The 20,485-nt window shown below is 55.1% G+C and overlaps 1 protein-coding gene and 1 long non-coding RNA gene across 2 annotated transcripts; both read right to left on the bottom strand.

Moving 5' to 3' along the window:
- Window positions 1–13,247: 13,247 nt before the first annotated feature.
- Window positions 13,248–15,635, bottom strand: SIX1 (SIX homeobox 1). The gene is made up of 2 exons (XM_023948769.2): window positions 14,803–15,635; window positions 13,248–13,857 (listed from the first exon to the last, which is right to left on the bottom strand). The coding sequence occupies exons 1-2, from the start codon at window positions 15,360–15,362 to the stop codon at window positions 13,569–13,571; spliced, it is 849 nt and encodes a 282-aa protein (XP_023804537.1). The 5' UTR covers window positions 15,363–15,635; the 3' UTR covers window positions 13,248–13,568.
- Window positions 15,636–18,428: 2,793 nt separating this feature from the next.
- Window positions 18,429–19,711, bottom strand: LOC147652758 (uncharacterized). Its single transcript, XR_015288433.1, has 2 exons — window positions 19,395–19,711; window positions 18,429–18,894 (listed from the first exon to the last, which is right to left on the bottom strand). It is a non-coding gene; the product is annotated as an uncharacterized LOC147652758 (long non-coding RNA).
- Window positions 19,712–20,485: the final 774 nt, after the last annotated feature.

Here is a 20,485-nt window from a genome sequence, read left to right as displayed (position 1 = left end):
CAGATGAGTCCAAACACACCCTTGAGCATGAGGATGGGTGTGGGGGAGGATTAAGGCATGTCCCCACCAGGGACTTAGCTGGTGTTTGTCAGCACAGCCCCATAAATGACAGTGGTGCTGCTGCTGTGGACAGGCTCCTGCTGAAACAGAGCTGGAGCTGCACAGAGCAAGGGACAGTCCCCAACAGGAGTGTTGAGGGCACGGCTATGGAGCAGCAGGAGAGGGCTCCCAGGAATGCAGGGAGCACAGCAACTGGACAAGGAAGAGAGGGATGCAGCCAAGAGCAGCATGTGATGCACCAAAGCTGAGAGTCAGATGTTCAAAGGGCAGTGGAGGCCTCAGACCTCTTTCCCTGTGCAAGAACAGGACACCCAAATCATCACTGAGTGCTGAAATGGGGGCACAGGTTGTACCCAGCAATGCCCCCTCTCCTCCCAGGCCACCCCTCACCAGAGGAGGTGGGGAGCCCATGCCTGGCTCCCCCTGCTTCCCACCTCTGGCAACATGTGCTGGCAGAGGGCACAGGCTGCTTTCCAGGATCCAGCCTGTCCCTGGCTCCTTTCCTGGCTCCCCAGGACATGGCACAGCAGAAAGAAAACCAGCTCCTCTCTGTGGGCTGGCTTCTTGAGACCCAACACAAGGAGCCCGTGAAAGGAGCAGCCACAGCCAAGTTCCCCCCCTGTTTTTACTTTCCCCATTTCATTTTGTCTGGGTCCAAGTGGTGGGTTTCAAATGCAGCCTCTCCCCGTGGCTGCTCTCCCAGCAGTGCTGTAAGAAAACGTCGGGGCAGTCAGCACCTCCCTGGCTCTGAAAGCTGCAGATTCCTGGCTGGATCCTGGGATGGGATTGCAGGCACTGGTGGAAATGTGCTGCTACTTTGTGTCATCGCTGAGAGAAAAAAAAAAGAAATGGGATCATTTGAGTGTGAGGCTAATCTTTCAAAGATGAGGCTTTTCCCCCTAAAAGTCTCATGGTTTTTGTCCATGCACTTCTGGACACCAAGGCTGGACCTGGTGAGCTTTTCCAGCAGGTTTCTCCTAAAATCCCCAGCAGCCTCCTCCGCTGGCCCTTGCACATCCCAGTCTGGCCATACCCTGCTGCAGCTGCTCCCTGCCCAGGGACCAGGCCCTTGCAGCCCTCCTTCCCAAAATTGGGTTTCCTGTGAGGAATTAATGCATGTCATGCACTAACCCAAACAGGTAGAAGATTTAAAAGGCAAAGACGGGCTCGGTGCTCTGTCCCAGATCTGCTGGGTCCTCTGGGCATTGCCTGCCCAGCTGCACAGCATCCCAGCTCAGGAGCTGACAGGACAAGTGAAGGGTAAACACAGCTTTTCCATGGAAACATTTGTTCAACAAAGAATTGCAAATTTTCATGGTGAGTATCTGGTTTCCTCCAAACTTAATTGTTGTTGTTTCTGAAAGCTGCCCAGCCGGTCTGGATCTGGCTTTTGTGAGCATTTTTTTTCCCCTAATGATTAATTTTCAGCAACTAGGATGTCCCTGGTCTTTTTTTATTATTTTTTAAATGTTTTCTCTTTTTTATATTATTTTTTCTTTATGTTTCTATCCTTTTTTCAACATAAATTGAGACAATGGCAGCTCTTTTGGGCTTTTCTGCACAGACTCTCTCACTGAGAGGTTAATGGTAATGATTACAGAATCACAGAGGGGTTGGGAGGGACATTAAAGATCATCCAGTTCCAACCCCCTGCCATGGGCAGGGACAATTTCCACTATCCCAGGGTGCTCCAAGCTCCATCCAACCTGGCCTTGAACTTTTCCAGGGATGTGAAACCACAGCTTCTCTGGGCACCCTGTGCCAGGACCTCAGCACCCTCACAGGGAAGAATTTGTTTCTAATACGCAGTCTAAATCAAATCTCCCCCCTGATGATGTGTGAGCCAGGAAGGAACACTCAGATTTTTAGGCTGAGAGCCTGAACTGGAGAGGTGGGACTGAGCAGCTGCTCTGATCCACCTCAGCACAGGGACACGGGGGAAATTCCAGGCTCTTCACAGAGCCAGCAAGAAGTGGTGATAATTCGGGGTAAAGCTCCTGAAGGACACATTTAAGCACAGAATGAAGTTAAAATCACGTCCGACTATCCAGAAGGAGATAAGAGGGAATTCCTGGGATGCCCCTGTGCCCCGGGGGCTCATCTCACTCCACCCCTGTGACCCCAGCGCTGCCTTTTCCCCGATTTCTCGCTAACCCTCATCTCTTCAAGGCTCGGGGAGGCAGGGGCACGGCTCGGGGGGTGCTCCCGGGAGCAGGAGGTGACAGCAGGTGGCACTGCAGCCCCAGGAACGACAGCCCGCTCCACACTCCCGCTGCCAATCCCACCTGCACACTCCTCCCTTCCCACTCCTGCACCCCCAGCTCCCAGATGGGCACAGAATCCCCCCTGGCACTGCACACAGCATCCCCCAGCTGAGACCCCACCAGCCCTCCTGGCTTCAGCCGCGGTTGGGATTTTGAGATGGGGCCACAGGGAGACTTTTCGAAGCACGATTTATTATTTTTCTTCTACAGTCTCATGAAGTCGTGAGTGCATCTTCACCTTATCCACCAAACGTTCCTGGTCAGTGGTCAGAAGACTGCAGGTCACAAGGTCTTTTAAAGGTTATTTAGCCAGTAAACTAATGCCACAAAAGAATTTTTCTATATTCACACCAATAACTAATTATTTTGTTTTATACCTCCCTGTCACAGTACAGTCCCATCCAATCATATAGTGACACACAAAGCTACTTGTTACACCTTAAATTACTTATTACCTTCGTATTTACTTCTATATCTTAACTTTAAAACCTTAAAGCTTCTTGCTACTTTATATCTTTCTATTCAAACTCACATTCTTACTTATGATTCTAAGTCTGGAAGCTTTCTCAAGGTCTCAGGCCAAACCCTGTGTCTATCTCAATATCTAAGCCAGCATGTGCAAGATTTTGAGAGCCTTCTGTGTCTGGAATTCCCACAACCCACCAGCAAGCAGGAGAATTTGGGTTATTATTTCTAAGCCATGCCAGAGCAGGGTGTCCAGAGAAGTCCTGTGCTCAGTAAGGTTTTGGTGCAGGGTAAGATCTGGAGCACAGAAGCCTCATCCTCACTCTGGCAGCACTGGCTTTTTTGGGATGCAGGAGGCTGAACATGCCTGATGCTTGTGCACAGGGAAAGCAGGAGGGGGGAAACAGCCCATGAAATCAAGGTAGCCTGGATAAAGTGTGATCATAAGCCACTGCAAACCTGGGGGATTTGGGCAGAGAACCTGAAAAAACCTGAGTAAAACCATGAATATGAACACAGCATTTAAAAATCCAAGATCCTTCCATGAACTGTACTGATTCATGCCAGTAAATTTATACCCATCTCTCCTGCTGTTGTGCCTGCTAAGAATAAAACCAGGGATGCACCACAGCCTCTGTTCCCATCCTATAACTCCTCTGTGACTTCAGGCTTTATTTTTAGCCTGGCTTTCTCGGGGCTCTGTCTGATCTAATTTCTCCAGGGAGAAGATTTTTTTCTGCTAGATGCCACCCTCCTGCTGGAAACCCCCATTCTCCCCAGCACTGCTGAAGGCCTTGACCTTTTCAAGCAAATTGGAAAGATAAATGGGTCAAATTTGGGGAAAAAAAAAACCTGGTAGCCAAAGAGAGCAAGACCTAAAGAAGCACCATGGGATGAGATAGACAAGTGAGACACAGACATTGGAGCAGTGGCTCTAGGAAGGGCAGGATTACTGGGGGAGGAAGGAAAATGAGTATTTTCCTTCTCTCTTGCTTTGATTTGGCTGGTGTGTCGTTGCCAAGCTCTTGGTGACAGACTCCCAGGCAGTTTTCTGCCAGGGCTCAGTGCTGGTTCCTGGTGTTTGGTCCCGTGATGTTGTTTCTGGCCAGCAGTGGGTTGAGCTCATGTCTTGTAATTAGTGGGTGGGCTTGAGGAGACCACTGCGGCTTCCGATCTCTCGGGGAAAGAGAGAAAATAAGCAGGATTAAGGAATTTCAGAAAATTACAGGCATTTTCGTTTCACATAAGCTTTGCCAGGAACACCAAGCCCTGGAGAAGGACAGCCACTGCAGGACACGCTACCCATGGGCAGGACTAAAGGACTTTGTTTCTCATCAGTCACCCAAAAAACTGTGAGAGTGTTTTGTGTGTGTGTGTGTGTGTGCACATGCAGCCTTTCCTAGGCTGGCAGTGGCCCTGGAACACAGCACCTCTGCAAGATTAAAGGGATATATCCCAGCTGCAAGCACAGTTTTACACAGATTTCTCTTTCATAGCAGGATTGTTGTAACTGGAGGGACCTGAGGGACGAGGAGAGATGTCAGAGCAGGGGGAGCACTGGCTCTTATTCATTTTTAGCCAAGTCTATCTGTTGATAGGTGATAATGCCACATGTGCAGCCCATCCCACCCTGGCTCTTGAGCTAATCCCCTCCTAGCTCACACGGTTTTTCTTGCAGCAGGGAGAGACAGAAAGTCAGCCACAAATTCCCCTGGAAAATGCCAATTGTGAAGCTGCAGCAACTGAGTGGGAGTCAAAGGAGTACACATAGCCCTTGGAACTGCTTTTTGCCAGAATCCTTGCCCTTGGTGTAGGAACTTGGCAAGGGGTTGGGAGCCCAACTCACCAGCCTGTCTCATCCACCCCCACAGTGGACATTTCTGCTGTATATATTCACTCAGCAGCATTTAAAGCTTGTGAACAGTCAGTATGTGGTGCTAAATGCATAAAACAAACATAAATGCTGTTTCAGGTGGTCATGTGTTGTCCTGCTTCAGGGCACAGGATCCGAGCATCCCACTCCCATCTGAGTGAGAGGAGGTTCCATTTTCAGCATCACCAAGAAATCCCTTGCTGCCATTTCTCCCAAATAACATTTTTTTTCTTGAGAAAAGGACTGGCATTCAGAGCAGGTGGGATCTAATCAGCCAGGTGCTGAGGCACATGCCCCAAAACACGGCTTTTAGAGCTACAATAGAGACAAAAACCCCACTATCTACTTTATAACTGCAAACAAGGATCTAATCCTGCACATCTTGCTCCTGGGAACGGCTTATCAGGTGAGTTGCTCTACACAGTGGCTCTATCAGGTGCATTTATCTCTCTATGTACATGTATATGTATAGGAGATGTTTATGTATTCTCTCTCCCACTCAGTGTAGACATTAATCATGTGCTGCTCCACCCAAAAACCTTAAAAGTGGCAATGTCTGCTTCCACTGTTGCCCATTTGAGTCTTATTTGAGGGTTTATTGCACCGGAGCTGCCAATTGCAAGTCCCAGGACCCTAAAACACCCCACGCTGCTCTGACTAAAATCCAGCGAGGTTTGGACAAGAGCCCATTGCTTTTTCTACGATTACTTCAGGCAACAATTGCCATGCCATGGGGACATCCCTCCCCTGGGATGGTGGCCTTTGCTGGCATCCCTGCCATGCTGCACACATCCAGCACCCACCTCCAAACCCTCCCAGAGCCCCTCTCCCCCCTCTCCTTCCTTCAGCTAAATAACCGTGCGATTATTTTTCCACATGAAAGTGCCCCGGTGTTCAGGTGGACAATCTGACTCCGGCTGAGCCGCCTGGAATCCCTGTGGTTTTGATTTTCAGCAGGGAACAATCTTATCGGCCCAGATTGTACACAGAGATAGGGAGCCCTGGGCTAGGGTTGCATAAGCACAGATTGCCTCAGCCGGGATGGGGAAGGCTCCTCTCGCTGTATTTATTTGTTTTCCCCACCTCGGGTTTCAGGTTCTCCTGGTGACCATCATTTCAGCTTCCCTTCCCTGCTCATTGTTTGAGCACCCGAGCCTTCCTCATGGATCACTGGGCAGGAGGTTCAATTGAAATCTGGCCTCAGCCCCCGGCCCTTCGCAAATTTCTTGCAAATAGGGTTTTTTTCCCTCCTATCTCGCTATGGTCCTTCTCTGTGTGAGGATGGGATGGGCCCGTTCGGGATGGATGTGACTCCCCCCTTTCCTCAGCACACCCATTTTGGCCTCTTCCCCTCCTGCCAGCTCCTCTTTCCAATCTGGCAGCTGCGTGGGCACCTGGTCTCCGATTGCAGAGGCAGGATATACGGTTTCCGTGGAGGCCACCACCAAATAGCTGTGGCTACGTAACCCTGGCAGAGGCGAGGGATGAGGACAGAGAGGCATCCTGAGCAAAGCCAAGCCCCCAGAACGTCACCCGGAGGAGCACAGGGGGGTGCAGACCCGGATCCCGGGGCATCCGAGGACAGTCCCCTCCCATGCCACACCATGCTCTGCTGCCAGGACAGTCCCCTCGTGTGCTGCCCCAGGGCACGGAGTGGCAGGGGCTGAATGCACCCATGAGACACCCATGCTGAGTTTCTGGGAGGCTGAGTTTCTGAGGTTCTGGGGCAGGGCACAAAAAATCACCATGCAAGTCAGGGTTTGTCCTTTAGAAAACGTTTTAGGTTCGAATTAACCCTGCAGCTGCTGCAAAGCCACTGTGGCATGACTGCCCTTTGCTGGGGGAACATGTTATGTCTCAGTCCTGTTCACAGCTTCGGCTCCTTTTGCCTCTTCTCCTTCTGGTTTAGAGGATTTTAACAAATCCCCCTTGTACTGGTGCCTTTGGGTCATGCAACACGACTCAAAAAGAGACCCATGTCTCTTTTTCTTACCTAGGGCAGATTGGCAAATTTGACACATCCATAAACTAGAAGGGACCACTGTGATGAGCTGGTTGGACATTTGGTGTGCTGTAAGCCCTGATCAAGCCTGCTGAACACCTCCCTGGAGGTCACCACTGTGTAGGGGCTTGATTCTTCTCCATCCTGAACTTCCCTGCCAGGCTTGAACTCAGCCCTGAGTGGGAGCAGACTGGAGAGGGGTGGTGGGGGTGACCGGCTGCTGACCAGGTAGGGGTCTCTGAGCAAGCCTCCTGCAGTTCCCCATCCTCAAGCCCTGCTTTGCCTTTGCCCTCCTGAGGGCTTTTTGAACCCAGTCCAAGTCACCCTTGGGACCTGGAGGGCTCAGAAGCAGATCCTGCACACAAGGGTGATGGATGCAGCTGGAACAGCCCCAGGTGGCATCAGCCTCTTGGCCAGCCTGTTGCTCTGAGTATCTCTGTCCACTTCAGTAGGTACCGTGACTCCTGGGAACAGCACAGCTTCAGCACCCCCACAGCCTTTCCCAGTGCTGTTCCCCCCAAGAAATAATCCCACCTCCTCCTCAAGCACCTCCTTTGGCTTTTGGAGATGTTGCCTTGAGGGGCACTTCTGAAAACAGCAATTCATAGAATCACAGAGATACAGAATGGCTTGGGTTGGAAGGGACTTTAAAGACCATCCCATGGACAGAGACACCTTCCACTCTACCAGGTTGCTCAGAGCCCCATTCAGCCTGGCCCTGAACACTTCCAGGGTTGGGGGATTCCACCAGGCTCAAGTTGAGCCTCACCCCTCCCACAGGCAGCAGTGAAGTGTGTCCCAGCCTGAGCTGTCCCAGCAGCAGAGAACCACACGCTTCCCCCTCTGCTCACCCAACAGACACTGAACACACAGGGTGCTTGGAATAGGGCAGAGCATCCCCATCCCAGTTCCGCTGAGAACCCCAGGGGGTTCACTGAGAGGGATGGAAGCCACCACGACAGGTGACAGAGCTGTCCCCTGCAGTGAGCGTTACTGAGCCTGCACAGCATTCCCAGCTCTGCTCCCTTTGGTGCTGCTCCTGCAAAGCCCTGGCTGGGCAAAGGGCAGCTGCTGTGGGGATGTGGAGACACAGGCAGCCCCTGGCAGGAGTCCTGGGTAAGGTCTGCAGCTCCTTTGTGCCAGTGCCTCTGCCCCAGGAAGAGAATAGCAGATTATAAACTGGAGTTCTTTCCCTCTTGAACTCTCTCTTCGTGTTTCCCTGCCAGCTCCAGGACATTAAGCATAGGAAGATCTTAATTCCCTAAATACATCTCTGATTTGCTCTAGGATGATGCTGCCCTTCTTTTGACTGGAGCATGCACCAGGGCTATGTCTGCCAGCATCCCTGGCACTGCCACAAAATCCCTCCTGTGCCCTCACGGACAGAGATGCAGGTCCTGTGACACCCACCACCCCACACAGGGCAGTGGGAGAAGGGGTGAGGGGACACAAGCTCTCTTTGGGGTTCAGGAGAAGCACCCTGATAGTTTACAGATGTGATTTCATTTTTCAATTGTTTCGTATTTGCATGGGGTTTTTTTGTTTGGGGTTTTTTTGGTTTTGGTTTGGTATTTTTTCAGTTCTAGAAAAGAGACAATTTCTTCAGGGAGTGTTAGCCACAAGCCTCACTTGGCATTGTTTTTCAGTCAATTGGTTTTGTCTCGTATTATTAGGAATATTGTGTTACATAATGATAAGCTGCGGTGACTTATTATGGGGACTATAAAGGGAGGCAGCGTGGGAGTGCAGAGCACCAGCCGCCCTTCCCACCCCATCACCTGCCCTTGCTCTGACCTTCAGCAGGTCTGTCATCTCCCCAGGTCTCAGTTTCCCCTCCTGAAAAACAGGGCTGATCCATGCTCCAGCTATTATCTCAAAAGCTTTTCCATCCTGAAGACAGAAAAATAAGTTTTTCCCATTTCTTCCATCCTGAGATGCAGGCATGAGGATTTCCAATGCCTTTTCTACCACAGCTGAAATCCATCGGAGTCTGAGCAGATACCAAAGCATCTCTATCCCTGCAGAACTAAGCTGTGGGTGAGAAGCTAAGACAGGGATGAGAAGGAGCTGCTCTGCCCACAGAGGTATTTTCCAAAAGCGCTGGACAAATGAAAACAGGAAACCATAACTGAACTAAATCTGCCTCTTTAACCTCATTATTAGGATTGGGATTATATGCTTCAGAGAAAGTTCAGCCTCTGTTTAAAACTTGAGGAGATGTGGATGAGCACTATAAGCCACAGGGAGAGAGGGAATGTTCCTGCACTTGGTGAAAAGTCCAGCTGGAAGGAAAGCCAGGGTGGCATGGGATGGGGGCTCAGCCTGGGGCCCTCCTTCCAGGCAGCATGAGGCTGCACTTGGGGTGACTCTGGGGAGCCTGGTAATTCACTCTCTCTGCCTGAAGATTAAAGCAAATTTTCCCTCATTTCCATATTTAAAACTGTGTCCACATCCAGCTGGGAAGGATGACAGTGTCTCAGGTTACTTTGTACCCAAGCTCCTGTAGATCCGGCCTCTGCCACCTCTGCTCTCCCCACACAGCACCTGGTGCCCTCAGAAAACCCAACAGCTCCAGCCCCAACAGGAACAGCAAAATCCATCTTTGGACACGGATTGCCACAGCCAGGATGTGCAAGCTCTGTGTTCTGCTGCTGCTCATGGCATGGGGCAGGCTGCAGCACCTGCCCTGGAGGCTGCTTGTGCTGAGACCAATCTCCAGCAATCTCAGAAAACTCTTCCTTGGTGCAAAATTACTGACAGCAAAGCACATTGGGTGGGCAGACAGAGAGATTTTCCACCTGTGCAGCATTCATGAGCTGCAATCTGGAGAAAAGCAGGAGCAAGGGAGAAGCTCAGAGGTGAAGAGTTATCTGGGGCCATGTGGTGTTTCTTTTATGGAGCCTGCAGATCCTGAAGCACTTCAGGAATAGTTAAACAATTGTTAAATGGTACTTTATCTTCAGGCTGTATAACAGCACCAGCAGCCACTGGCTGCCTTGTGACAGGCAGCTCCATAAAACCATCTACCCGAGAGAGAGGGAGCTGGGATGCCTTGGCCTAATCCTGGCAGTACCACACACCTGGACTCATTCCATCTCATTCCCAAACCTGTGTGCTTAAAATGAAACTCCAACTCTCTGGCTGTTCAGGCCTGGTTTGCAAAGAGACAGAGCACAAATGTGCCACTCTGGGCTCCTGGAACTGCAGCTGGGGATGTGCAAGCTTTAGGGAGCCAGGACTGGAAATGCTGGGCTTAAATCCATGGGCTGAGCGAGCATCCACTCCTCACCAGCAGCTTCTGTGGAGGATTTGCCAGCACGTGGCCCAGGACTGTGGGGGCACAGAGTGGGACTCTGCCTGCCCCTGGGGTGGGCTGGTGGGGAAGGGGAGTGGGCAGGAGCTTGCAGCAGGGCAGGGGCAGAGCAGACGTGTGTGGTTTGTGGCTAGGACGGCTCTGGCTCAGCGTGACCCAGGACATTAAACGAGGAGAAAACAGGGGGCTGGCTTTCTCCTTGGGTGTTTGCTTTTATACACTGAATTTCCTGCTTGGGGAATCTAAGTGCTCCCCACAGCCCTCCCTGGGCTGTCCCAAAGGTGGAGATGGGCTGGGGAGCAGCGGGCTGCCCGTCTGACTCCGATGGAGGAAGAAGCGCTTACGGTAGAGCTGACCTTTCTAAATCCCTGCTTTGGACAGACATTTCCAGTAAGTGCTGAAGAAAAGTCTGCCAGTTCCAGCTTTCTCAGCCTGCTCTCCATTTTCCTTCCATCCTCTCCAGGCTGAATTTAATCTGAGAAGGTTCCTTTGAGCTTTTGTGTGTTGCTGGGGGAGATGTGGGCGCACAAGGGATCGCGTTACAACTTTCATTTCCTGAAATGTTTGAGGGAACATCCAGGGTTTTATCCACACATCAGGCAAAGTTGAGGGCTCGGATTTCAGGTCTTGTCACTCAGCTGTCACCAAACAAATGAGCCTCTCAGAGCTGGAGACGGAGAGAGCTACCTGCTATTCATGACCCCGAAAGCAGGTGATCACTCATGGGAAAAACAGGTAGAATTAATCATTCTGCTGTTCTCTGTTTCCTCCCCGTTTTTGGCTGACCTGGACACAGTGTGAGATCTGTCCTGGGGGGTGAACGGGAGTGGGGGGGCGAATTAACTCCTTCCTGCCGGTGGAAATACAAAGCAGAGCTAAGTGAGAAAGAGCCTCAGGCTGCCTCCCCAGGCTGGCTCTGCTGTGAAAAGCTTGCTGCGAGGTCAAGCCTAATCGAGGAGAGCTCAGCAACCTGTGCCTGGCTCAGCTCCAGGGCCTCCCTGCTCCTACCTGACGGCTGGCCAGGAAGTTATTTCCAGGGGGATGCGCTCAGCACCCTCCATCCCTCCTTTCCACCTCCCGCCTGTTGCCAACCTCGTCCCTCTCCCTTTTGGGGAAGTGGAGAGCCGTGGGGTGGGTAGGGCTCCGAGGCCGGGGAGCCTGAGACTACCCCCGGTCTGCAGGTGTGCGCTGGAAAGGGGATTTTGGGCAAGGGGAGCATCCCATGGACTCTTCCCCAGCCCTTCGACGATCAGCCCTGTCCCTGCCTGCAAGCAGGAAGCGCCTCTGAGCTGTTTGCTTTGAAAACAACTCCTGGTTTGCGAGTCCTTGCTTGGCTTTCCCGCCGCGCAGGGCTGGAGCCCCGGGCAATATTTATCCTTCCTCTTCACCGAGCCCATGGTTTGGGGAAAAAAACGGAGCTGGAGCTTATCCATCCTCGAGGCGTAGAGCCCGCAGCTGCTGACCCCAAAAACATCCTTCATTTCCCCGGGGGTTCCCCTTTTCTGCCCGTGGGGACAGGAGCGGCCGCGCTGCTTTGTGAGGGATCGCGGAGGAACGGGATGAGAGCCCCGGGAAGGGGATGAAGGAACAAGGGGGGACCCCGGCCCGGGGGGCACGGACCGCCCCGTCCTGTCCCCTGAGGTCCCGGCGGGTCCCGCAGCAGGACCCGCCCCTGTCCCCTTCCCCAGCCGGGCAGCCGAGGTCGGGGTCGCTGCACACGGGGAGAGGGGAGGGGGCTCCATGCTCCCCCCACAAGGTGGGCTCAGGTCCCGGCTCCTTCCGCGGCCGCACAGGAGCGGGAGCAGCTGCGCCCCCCGCGCGTTTTGCGCGTCCGTGCGCGGGATTTGCGCCCTCCTCCGCTGCTCCCCCCGCCGTGTCCCGGCAGGGCAGGAGCTCCCCCTGGCCCCGGCCCGGCCCCCCCGAAGGGCCGTGGGCGCAGGAAGCCCGGCGGGACCTGGGCCGGCTCCCCCGAGGGGGCGGCCGGGGCCCGTCCGGAGGGAGGAGGGAAACCATTCCCGTATCCCGGGCCCGGGCCCGGCTCCCCCGCAGCCCAGGGGGAGAGGGCTGGGCGCGGATCCGCCGCCCCGTCCGGCCGCGGGTGGGGGTTCCGCGGGGGGCTCTGGAGCGGGGCCGGGGCCCGCTGGGGACCGGCCGGGAGGGACGCGCAGCGCTCCGGCCGGGCAAGACCCTCCTGCAGAGGGTGACATTTCTCCACGGCCCGAGACCCCGAGCACAAACACGGCAGCGATTTAAATAAACACGCACTTAATGATGCAAAACGCCGACGGGGAGCACCGGCACCAGCGAGGCCCCGACGGGGCGGGCGGCGGGGCCAGGCGCTCCCTCCCGGCCGGTGCCCGGCCGCTCCCTCGGGGCGACCGCAGCCTAAACGGGACCTCTGTCCCCGTCCTTGCTCCCTCCCGAAGCCGCCGGCGTCCCCGCAGCCCCGAACCTCCGAAACAGCCCGTGGGGAGGGGGTGAGGGTGGGCACAGGGGCACGGGCTCGCCCCGGCAAAGAAAAGCGCAGCCTGGGTGTTCTGCCATCAGCGTTGTTTAATTTAGACTGTTTAGGTACAATAGAAAATAAACCCGAAAGCACATGCGATTTTTGGTAACAAATACTCGAGACAGGCAGCGTCATCCGCGGGCTCTCTGCAAGCCGGAGGAGGGAAGCGGCGAGCGGGCACAGACGGGAGAAGGCAACGGGGAACTGGCGGGGAAGTTTAGGAGGAAATGGCCGTCGACTTTTATTATTACTATTATTATCCTAATTTTTAGCCACATCGATGCATTTCACCACCGAAGAGGAGAAAGGTGGGGAACGCGGGTCCACGGGAGCCCACTCAGTATCTGTCTCGCACGGCCGCGGTCAGACACAGGCACTTGGTAAAACTCTAATACTGCAGCTTTTGATTATTTTTTTTTCACCTTATTTTTTCTTTTCTTTTTTTTTTTTTTTCTTTTCTTTTTTTTTTTTTTTTTTTAATTTAAACTACATCGAAATCTTTTTGGTAAGGCTAAATATGAAAAATGTAAACGTAACTTCCCCTCCCTCCTTCCACTCCGACACAGGGCTCAGTAGAGCGGTTCTCTCCCTCTGTCCCCGTCCCGGCTCCTCGGGGACCGGGCCGGGCAGCAGCAGGGATGCGCCGGCCGAGCCTGCCCCACCGCGCCCGCAGCGCTGGGATTTGTTTGGGTGGAATCGGATCCAGCGGGGCTTGGGATTTTTATTTTCTTTTTTCTTCCCTTTCCTCCCCACCTCCCCTCCCCTTTTTTTTTTTTTTTTTTTTTTTTTGTAATTCCCGTTGGGATCAACTCGTCTGAACTCGACGGGGTGATGAGGATTATTGCCGCTCTCTGCGTTTGGCTACGTGGAAAAACAAAAGTTAAAAAAATCGTGGTGATAGTGGGAGACGCTGAGGGGGAACTGGAGCAAGAGCCGATGTGGGGTTGTGTGAAAAGAGCCGAGAGTCCCGTTAAGAATCAGCGGGTGAGCTGTAAAACCGGGTGCTGTCCTCTATGTACAACCCAGAGCCTCTGTCCCCGAGCAGAACCTCCTCTCCCCATCCTCCGGCCGCCCGCCGAGGGCCTTTAGGATCCCAGATCCACCAGGCTGGATGTGAGGGGTCCCAGCAGCGAGTCCTGGAGCTGGTGGCCTTGGAGGCTGTGAGGGGTCTGGGATGCGGCTAAGCCGCTCAGGGAATAGCCGGAGCTCCTGGCGTGGCTGAGGTTCCCCTGCAAGAGCAGGACCGAGTTCTGATCCGGGCTTTGGGGAGGAGAAAACTCTTCCTCGGAGCTGGACATGAGGGGTTTGCTCCCATCCAGAGGCGAGAGTTGGTTCGGTTTGTTGGTGGCCGCGTTGTTGTTTTCCGTGTTCTCTCTGCGGAAAGGCGAGAAAAAAAACCCAAAAATATAATCCCACAACGGGGATGTTAGGGCGGGCATGAGGCGGCGGGGATGGGCATTGTGCTAATGCCCACCATAAATCCTTCGCGTTTAGTTCCAGCGTGGGAGCAAATGCTTCTCAAGGGGGGAAAAATAATCCTAATAATTTCATAACCTATCGTCCCTATTTCTTTTGCCCCTCCTCCAAATAAGTACACTGAACAACCCGGTAATATAGCTGAGGAGGGGAAATTGGATGAAGAGATTTTTTTTTTGAGGGTCGTTTTTTCTTTCTTTTTAATTAAAAATGAAAGTGCGGCCCGGGGACGAGCTGCGTGCGGGGTTTTCTCCAGGAGGAAGGAGATGCCCTCCGTGGCTCCCTCCCCGCCTCTTTGGGCCGAGCGGTCGCCTCGCACCGAGGCCATCGCGTCGCCTGCCGGGCCCGGCCAGCGCTCCCTCATCCCGCTCTCCTTCTGCTTCCCCCGACCTCTCCATCCAACCCGGGGCCGCATCTCTTTCCTCTGAGCCTCGGAGCTACCCTACCCGACCCTCGGCAGCGCACCACCCGGCATCCCGAGCGCTTCCCGGAGGCGCCGGCTCCGCATCGCTCCCGGTTTACCCGGGAAGGCAGGCAGCAAACAAAGGCGGCGGAGCGGCCTGGAAGAGCACGGTGGGGGTTCCTCCTTCCCCCAGGGCAGGTGAGGTCGAGTGGATCTCGGGTGGAAAAACTCACTTGGGTTTCCACGGAAGGGGAAAACGCAACGGGGTTTGCGGAAAAAATTCAATGAAAAGGATTTGAAGGGAACCGTGCGCTTTCATCGCTCCTATCCCGTCCGGCTCGGGGTACTGGCCGAGCTCCCGGAGCAGCTCCCGGGCTTCCCAAACGCGTCCCGCACGGTGCAGTAGGGAGAAAAGCAGGGAACGGAGGGCTGGCACGTACCTTTCCTTCGCCTCCGCCGCTCGGTCCCGTTGCCTCCTGTTCTTGAACCAGTTGCTGACCTGGGTGGTGGTGAGACCGGTGGCTTCCGCCAGCTCCCGCTTCTCCCGGGGGGACGGGTAGGGGTTGTGGGCGTACCATTCCCGCAGCACGCCCCGGGATTTCTCCTTGAAGCAGTAGCTGGTTTCCTCGCCGTCCCAGATGGTGCGGGGCAAAGGGAATTTTCGGCGGACGCGGTATTTGCCGACGGCGCCCAAGGGTCTGCCCCGCAGCTTCTCGGCTTCCACGTAGTGCGCCTTCAGCCAGAGCTGCTGCAGCTTGGGGTGGTTGTGGGGAGAGAACTGGTGGCTCTCCAGGATCTTGTAGAGCTCGCGGAAGTTGCCGCGGTGGAAGGCCACCACCGCCTTGGCCTTGAGGACGCTCTCGTTCTTGTGCAGGTGGTCGCAGGCCGGCAGCGACCAGAGGAAGCGGCCCAGCCTCTCCAGGTTCCCCCCTTGCTGCAGCACCTCGCAGACGCAGGCGACCTGCTCCTGCGTGAAGCCAAACGACGGCAGCATCGACATGGCCGAGCGCGGCGGCGGCCGCAGGAGGACGAGGAGAAGGAGGAGGAGGAGAAGGACGAGGAGGAGGAGGAGGAGGCGACGGGCACCCCGCGGGAGCGCGGCGGCGGAGGGGCGCGGGGCAGGCGCCCTCCGGGCCCGGGCCCAGCGCCGATCCGGATCCCGGTGCCGGTGCCGGTGCCGGCCCCAGAGCGGGGAGGCGCTGCGGCAGCCGAGGGCGGTGTGTCGGGGGAGCGGGGATGCTCGTCGCGGCTCCGGGGGGGACTTTGTCCCCGCTCCGCCGCCGCCGCGCTTAAAGCGCCCGAGCCCCCGCGCGGCGCTGATTGGGCACCCCCGGCCCGGCCCGGCCCAGCCCGGCCAGCCCAGCCCAGCCCAGCCCAGCCCGGCCCGGCGGGCAGAGCCTCGGCACGGGCGGGCGGGGCCTGGCGGCGGGGACACGGCCCCGGCCACGGCCCCGGCCGCGGCTGCGCGTCCCGCCGCCGCCTCTGCGCGGGTGCGGCCCCGGCGGCTGCGGGGGGAGCCCCGCCGCCCGCGCCCCCGGCCGCATCTCCGCTGCCGCCGGGCTCTTGTCTTTCTTTCTTCCATCTTCTTTCCTCCCCAAAACTCCTGCCCCCCGCTCGCCGTCCCCTGCCAAGGCCGCCCGTATTTAATTACCTTAGAGCTGGGGATGAATAAATAATGGTTTAGTGAAGAGCTGAATAAGGCGCGGGGCCCGTGCGCCCCTTCCTGCCCCTCGCTGTGCCCAGTTCCCCGCGGAGGGGGCCCGGAGGGCCGGGGCAGCTCCGTGCAGACCTCGGGCAGCCCCCCCGGCGGAGCTTTAATTAGCCTAATCCCCGTTTGCACACCCCCGCTCAAGAGCAATTATTTAAAAAAATTAGAAAACAATTAGGCTCCCTAAGCAAAGATAATCTATTGTCAGCAGGGAGGTGAGGACAATGCGGTGAGATAAGGGCAGGGCGCGGGGGGCTGGGGGTGTCTTTATGGCTGTATTTATCTTTGATTAGATAAGTCGAAACCCGTATTTTAAGCACACTCCAGAACGCTTTGGATTCAGGAATGAGTTCGTTCCGCGGGTGCTAAGAGCCATCGCGGGGCTCTTTAAAACCTGTTTGTCCTCACTAAGACAGTCGGATTTATTTGACCTAGCAAGCCGGATTTATTTGAGTTCGCTGCTCCAAGCGAAGAGGAGCTCGCTCCCGGCCGCGGCGCTCGGAGCCGGCGGCGCTGCCCGCAGCATCTGCCCGCGCCACGACGTGGGAAAGAAAGGCCGATATTTTCCTAAATCCGGATTGTTGTTTTTCCCACGTACTTCGCGTCTCGGAGCTGTTTAAATTAAGCCCCTGCCACCCAGTCTGTACAGCGACTGTACTATGTCCGCTGGAGTCAGGGCGCTTCCATATCCCATGACCGTGTGTCTGGTAATTTTCCCTTGCCATTTTATTTTAGTACTTATGATGTTGCAGATGAAGTCTTAAAGAGCTGCAATGTCCTCCCAGAAGGAATGTCTACTTGGAACAGATCCTTATTGACAAGGCAGCTGTGTGGGGACCGGAACGAAGCCTTAAACCCGGCTCTAAAATCAACTAATACCCTAAAGTCTGGAGCAAGTGCGCAGAATTATAAGGCATGGGCTCGCCCGCGGCAGCGTCCTGGAGGATCAGCGCCCTGCCCAGCCTGGGGGTGGTTTCCCCCATCCCTCGTTTCTATCGTTATTCATTTTAAATTTTATTTTCTTCCTTCTAATGAGGGGCTCAGCTCGGGAAGAGCACGGATCTGAGGGTTTGTAACTTCTGGATGAGGAGGAGAGAAACGCAAAGCGGGACTGGGGAAGCCCCTGAGCATTGTAACGAGAACGGGCTTCTCTTGCCCTCGCAGTTCTCCTTGGTTTTGGGGGTTTTTTTTGTTCTTTTTAATTTTTTTTCCTCCCGTAAAAGGCCGACGAAAACAAACACCGATCTTGCTGGGAATAAGAAAATGATCCCGATGCGGCCGGCGGAAGAGCTGACAGACACGGGCGAGGGCTGAGCGGAGGCTTCCTCGCCATTCTTGAGCGGGACTTTATTCTTCCGTCTCATCAAAATTCACAAAAGGAGGGGACAGACCCGCCGGGGTCTACCTGGGAGTTGCTGCAGGCAAGGACCGCTGAGCATCAATGTTCGTTCAATCTCCTGGGTTGGCTTTCCTAAAAATTTGGAACCTTTCATTTTGAACCAGGGAAAGAGACAAATGTATTTCCAGAACATCCCATCACATTTAGTCCTTGAAAAATCACAGAAGCAACAACAACAACAACAAGAAGATAGTTTCGAGCCTCTCAAAAAATAAAAACATAAACAAGGCAGATGCGAACAAGCAAAAACCACCGAACGCCACAACAGCGCGGAGCTGCCGCCGGCCCCTCTCGGTCCTTCCTTTGCAGCAGGAGCAGGAGCAGCCCGGCAGCATCACCCGGGCAGCATCACCCGGGCAGCATCACCCGGCAGCATCACTCGGGCAGCATCACCGGGGCAGCATCACCCGGGCAGCATCACCGGGGCAGCATCACCCGGGCAGCATCACCCGGGCAGCATCACCGGGGCAACATCACCGGGGCAGCATCACCGGGGCAGCAGCACCCGGGCAGCATCACCCCGCAGCATCACCGGGGCAGCATCACCCGGGCAGCATCACCGGGGCAGCATCACCCGGGCAGCATCACCGGGGCAGCATCACCCGGGCAGCATCACCGGGGCAGCATCACCCGGGCAGCATCACCCGGGCAGCATCACCGGGGCAGCATCACCGGGGCAGCATCACCCGGGCAGCATCACCCGGGCAGCATCACCCAGCAGCATCACCCGGGCAGCATCACCCGGGCAGCATCACCCGGGCAGCATCACCCCGGCAGCATCACCCCGGCAGCATCACCCCGGCAGCATCACCCCGGCAGCATCACCCCGCTCCCCGCCCGGCCGGAGCTCCCCGGGGCTGCCCCCGCCGCCGGGGCCTGGCCCCTCCGCACCCGCGGAGAGGTGGCGGCCGAACGAGGGGGCCTCCGCTGCTCGCCCTCATTGCCCGGACACCCATCGGTTCTGTTTGTGCGGGAAATTCATTTATTCCCTTATTTATTTGACGTATTTGTACAACGCAGGGCGGGGATGAAGATGGAGCCCACGCAACGCTCTGCGGGTTTTTCCTCGATTTCGCCAGAAAATCAAAACAAAGCAGAAAACCAAAAGTAAAACAAATACATCTCCCATCTCCTCCCGAGCTTAGAAATAAAGCTCTTCCCCAACCAAAAATAAAATTTAATCTTTTTTTTTTCCTTAAGTGGGAGGGTCTGGAGGAAACAAATAGCGCAAGAAAATAAAAGCAGGAGCGGGGTTTTGGGAGCCGCTTCTCGTCGGGATGAGAACCGGGGCTGGAGGCTGGGAGCCGGCGGGGCAGAAACACAACGCTGCCGCTCGCCGAACATTTCGAAGGCGAAATCCAAAACCGACCCATTAAGTCAATGAGGTTTGTGTTGTAGAGGCTTCTTTCCCATCCACTTGCTGTTCTGAAAAATAGATCGCATTTCGTTATCTCGAGTGAGGATCTGCAACGTGATACCGGATCCGCGCCGCCTTCCCTGCCGAATGCGAGGCGCAGGGAGACAGCCAGCTTCCCGGCTTATTCCCCAACAATAAAGGATTTGTATTTTCTTTCTCTCCCCCCCCCCCGCTCCCTCCTTTATTATTCTATTTTTTAATGAGGAAGAACAAACCCCCCTCCATATGCACCGCTCTTCTCTTGCGGGAGCCTCTGGCCCGGCTCGCCTGCAAAGCGGTGCGACCTTTAATTACTTGTTAGTAAATTGCCCTCCCGACACCTGGAAAAACAAAGCGGTGTCCCTGGCCGGGCCCCGCGCCCCGGGGGTGCCGGCGAGGGGGTCCCCCCGCACCCAGCGGGGTCAGGCCGGGCCGGGCCGGGATGCCGGGGCAGGATAAGGATGAGGGCAAGGCCTTCCCGATGTGGCCGATCCCCAGGGCACAAAGGGCTCTTTCTTCGCGCACTTACCGGGACATTTTTCAAAGGATTAGAGGTGATCACGCGTTGTTTTTTTCTCTCCGAGGGCCGATGCGTCTTTCTGTCCCTGTCCCCCCACCTCCACCCTTATTTCCTCCTGCTTTTGCCATGGCACCCCCAGATCGCGTCCCCCCCTTTCCTCTTTGCTAATGTACCTCCTGGATGCCGATTCTTTTAAGCTACGAAGAATTTCCTTTCGGGAGGTGAAACCCTCCAGCTCCTCCTGTTCAGAGGAAAGTGCTAGTGATGGTAATACGGGGTGACACTAAATAAACAGTTAAAGCAGGGCTGGAAAGATGGAGTTAATTATCCAGTGAGCTACATTTAAACCGAGACCAGGAGGGGCTGATTTGTTTTGGCGCAGGGAACTGAGAAGGAGACGAGCCACCGAGGTCTCCTTGCTCCTCTTTGGTGGCTCTTTAACTTGTCCTTGCTGTCGCCAGCCCAGGGACCGGCGTCTTTTGGCCCGGCTGGGGGAGCCCCCGGCTGGGACCCCCGAGCCGTGGCCCCGTGGTCGCAGTGCTGAGAGTCTCGGCAGGAGCCGTGCACGGGAGCAGGCGATTTCAGGGGGTCCAGAGGTGATTTTTTTTTCCATGTTTGTTTGCTTTTTTTTTTTTCCCCAGAAGTCAGATAAATTCTCGTCCGTGCGGCTCGCCCGTGCCTGCCTCTCAGGTAAGTCTCCCTCCGAGCAGCAGCCCAGCGATGTGCTTTTTTAAAAATTTCCCTCCTAATTCTTCCCTCTTTTCTTCCGTTTTTAACTCCCTCTTTTTTTTTTTTTTCTTTTTTTTCCCCTTTCCTTTTTTTTTCTTTTTTTTTTTTTTTTTTCCCTTTGAGAAGTCTGATATTAATAATCCCCGTATGCCCTGCTTTCCGGGTCATTACGGTACTGCTGGTCTCTAATCAATCCTAATGCGATGGCAATTGGAGTCTCTGATGAATGCATCTCAGGTTTCTTGTAATGGCTCTACCACATTTTCCTGGACCTCCTTCTTTAACCTGAGATGCCAGGGGGACGTCTCCGTTCTCAGCTGCTGATTACTTCAAGATGTTTGGGCTGGTGTGGGGAGAGAAGGGAGCGAGCG

Source organism: Cyanistes caeruleus, chromosome 6, assembly GCF_971803275.1.
Source record: "Cyanistes caeruleus chromosome 6, bCyaCae1.hap1.1, whole genome shotgun sequence".
Classification (NCBI taxonomy): domain Eukaryota; kingdom Metazoa; phylum Chordata; class Aves; order Passeriformes; family Paridae; genus Cyanistes; species Cyanistes caeruleus.
Note: the sequence above shows the minus strand (reverse complement) of the source record. Positions and strands in the feature narration are given on the sequence as shown.

Coding starts and splice junctions, on each gene's coding strand:
- SIX1 (XM_023948769.2), bottom strand. CDS start 15,362: ATGTCGATGCTGCCGTCGTTTGGCTTCACGCAGGAGCAGGTCGCCTGC. Junction 13,858..14,802: donor GCGGCGGAGGCGAAGGAAAG/GTACGTGCCAGC, acceptor GCCTTTCCGCAG/AGAGAACACGGAAAACAACA.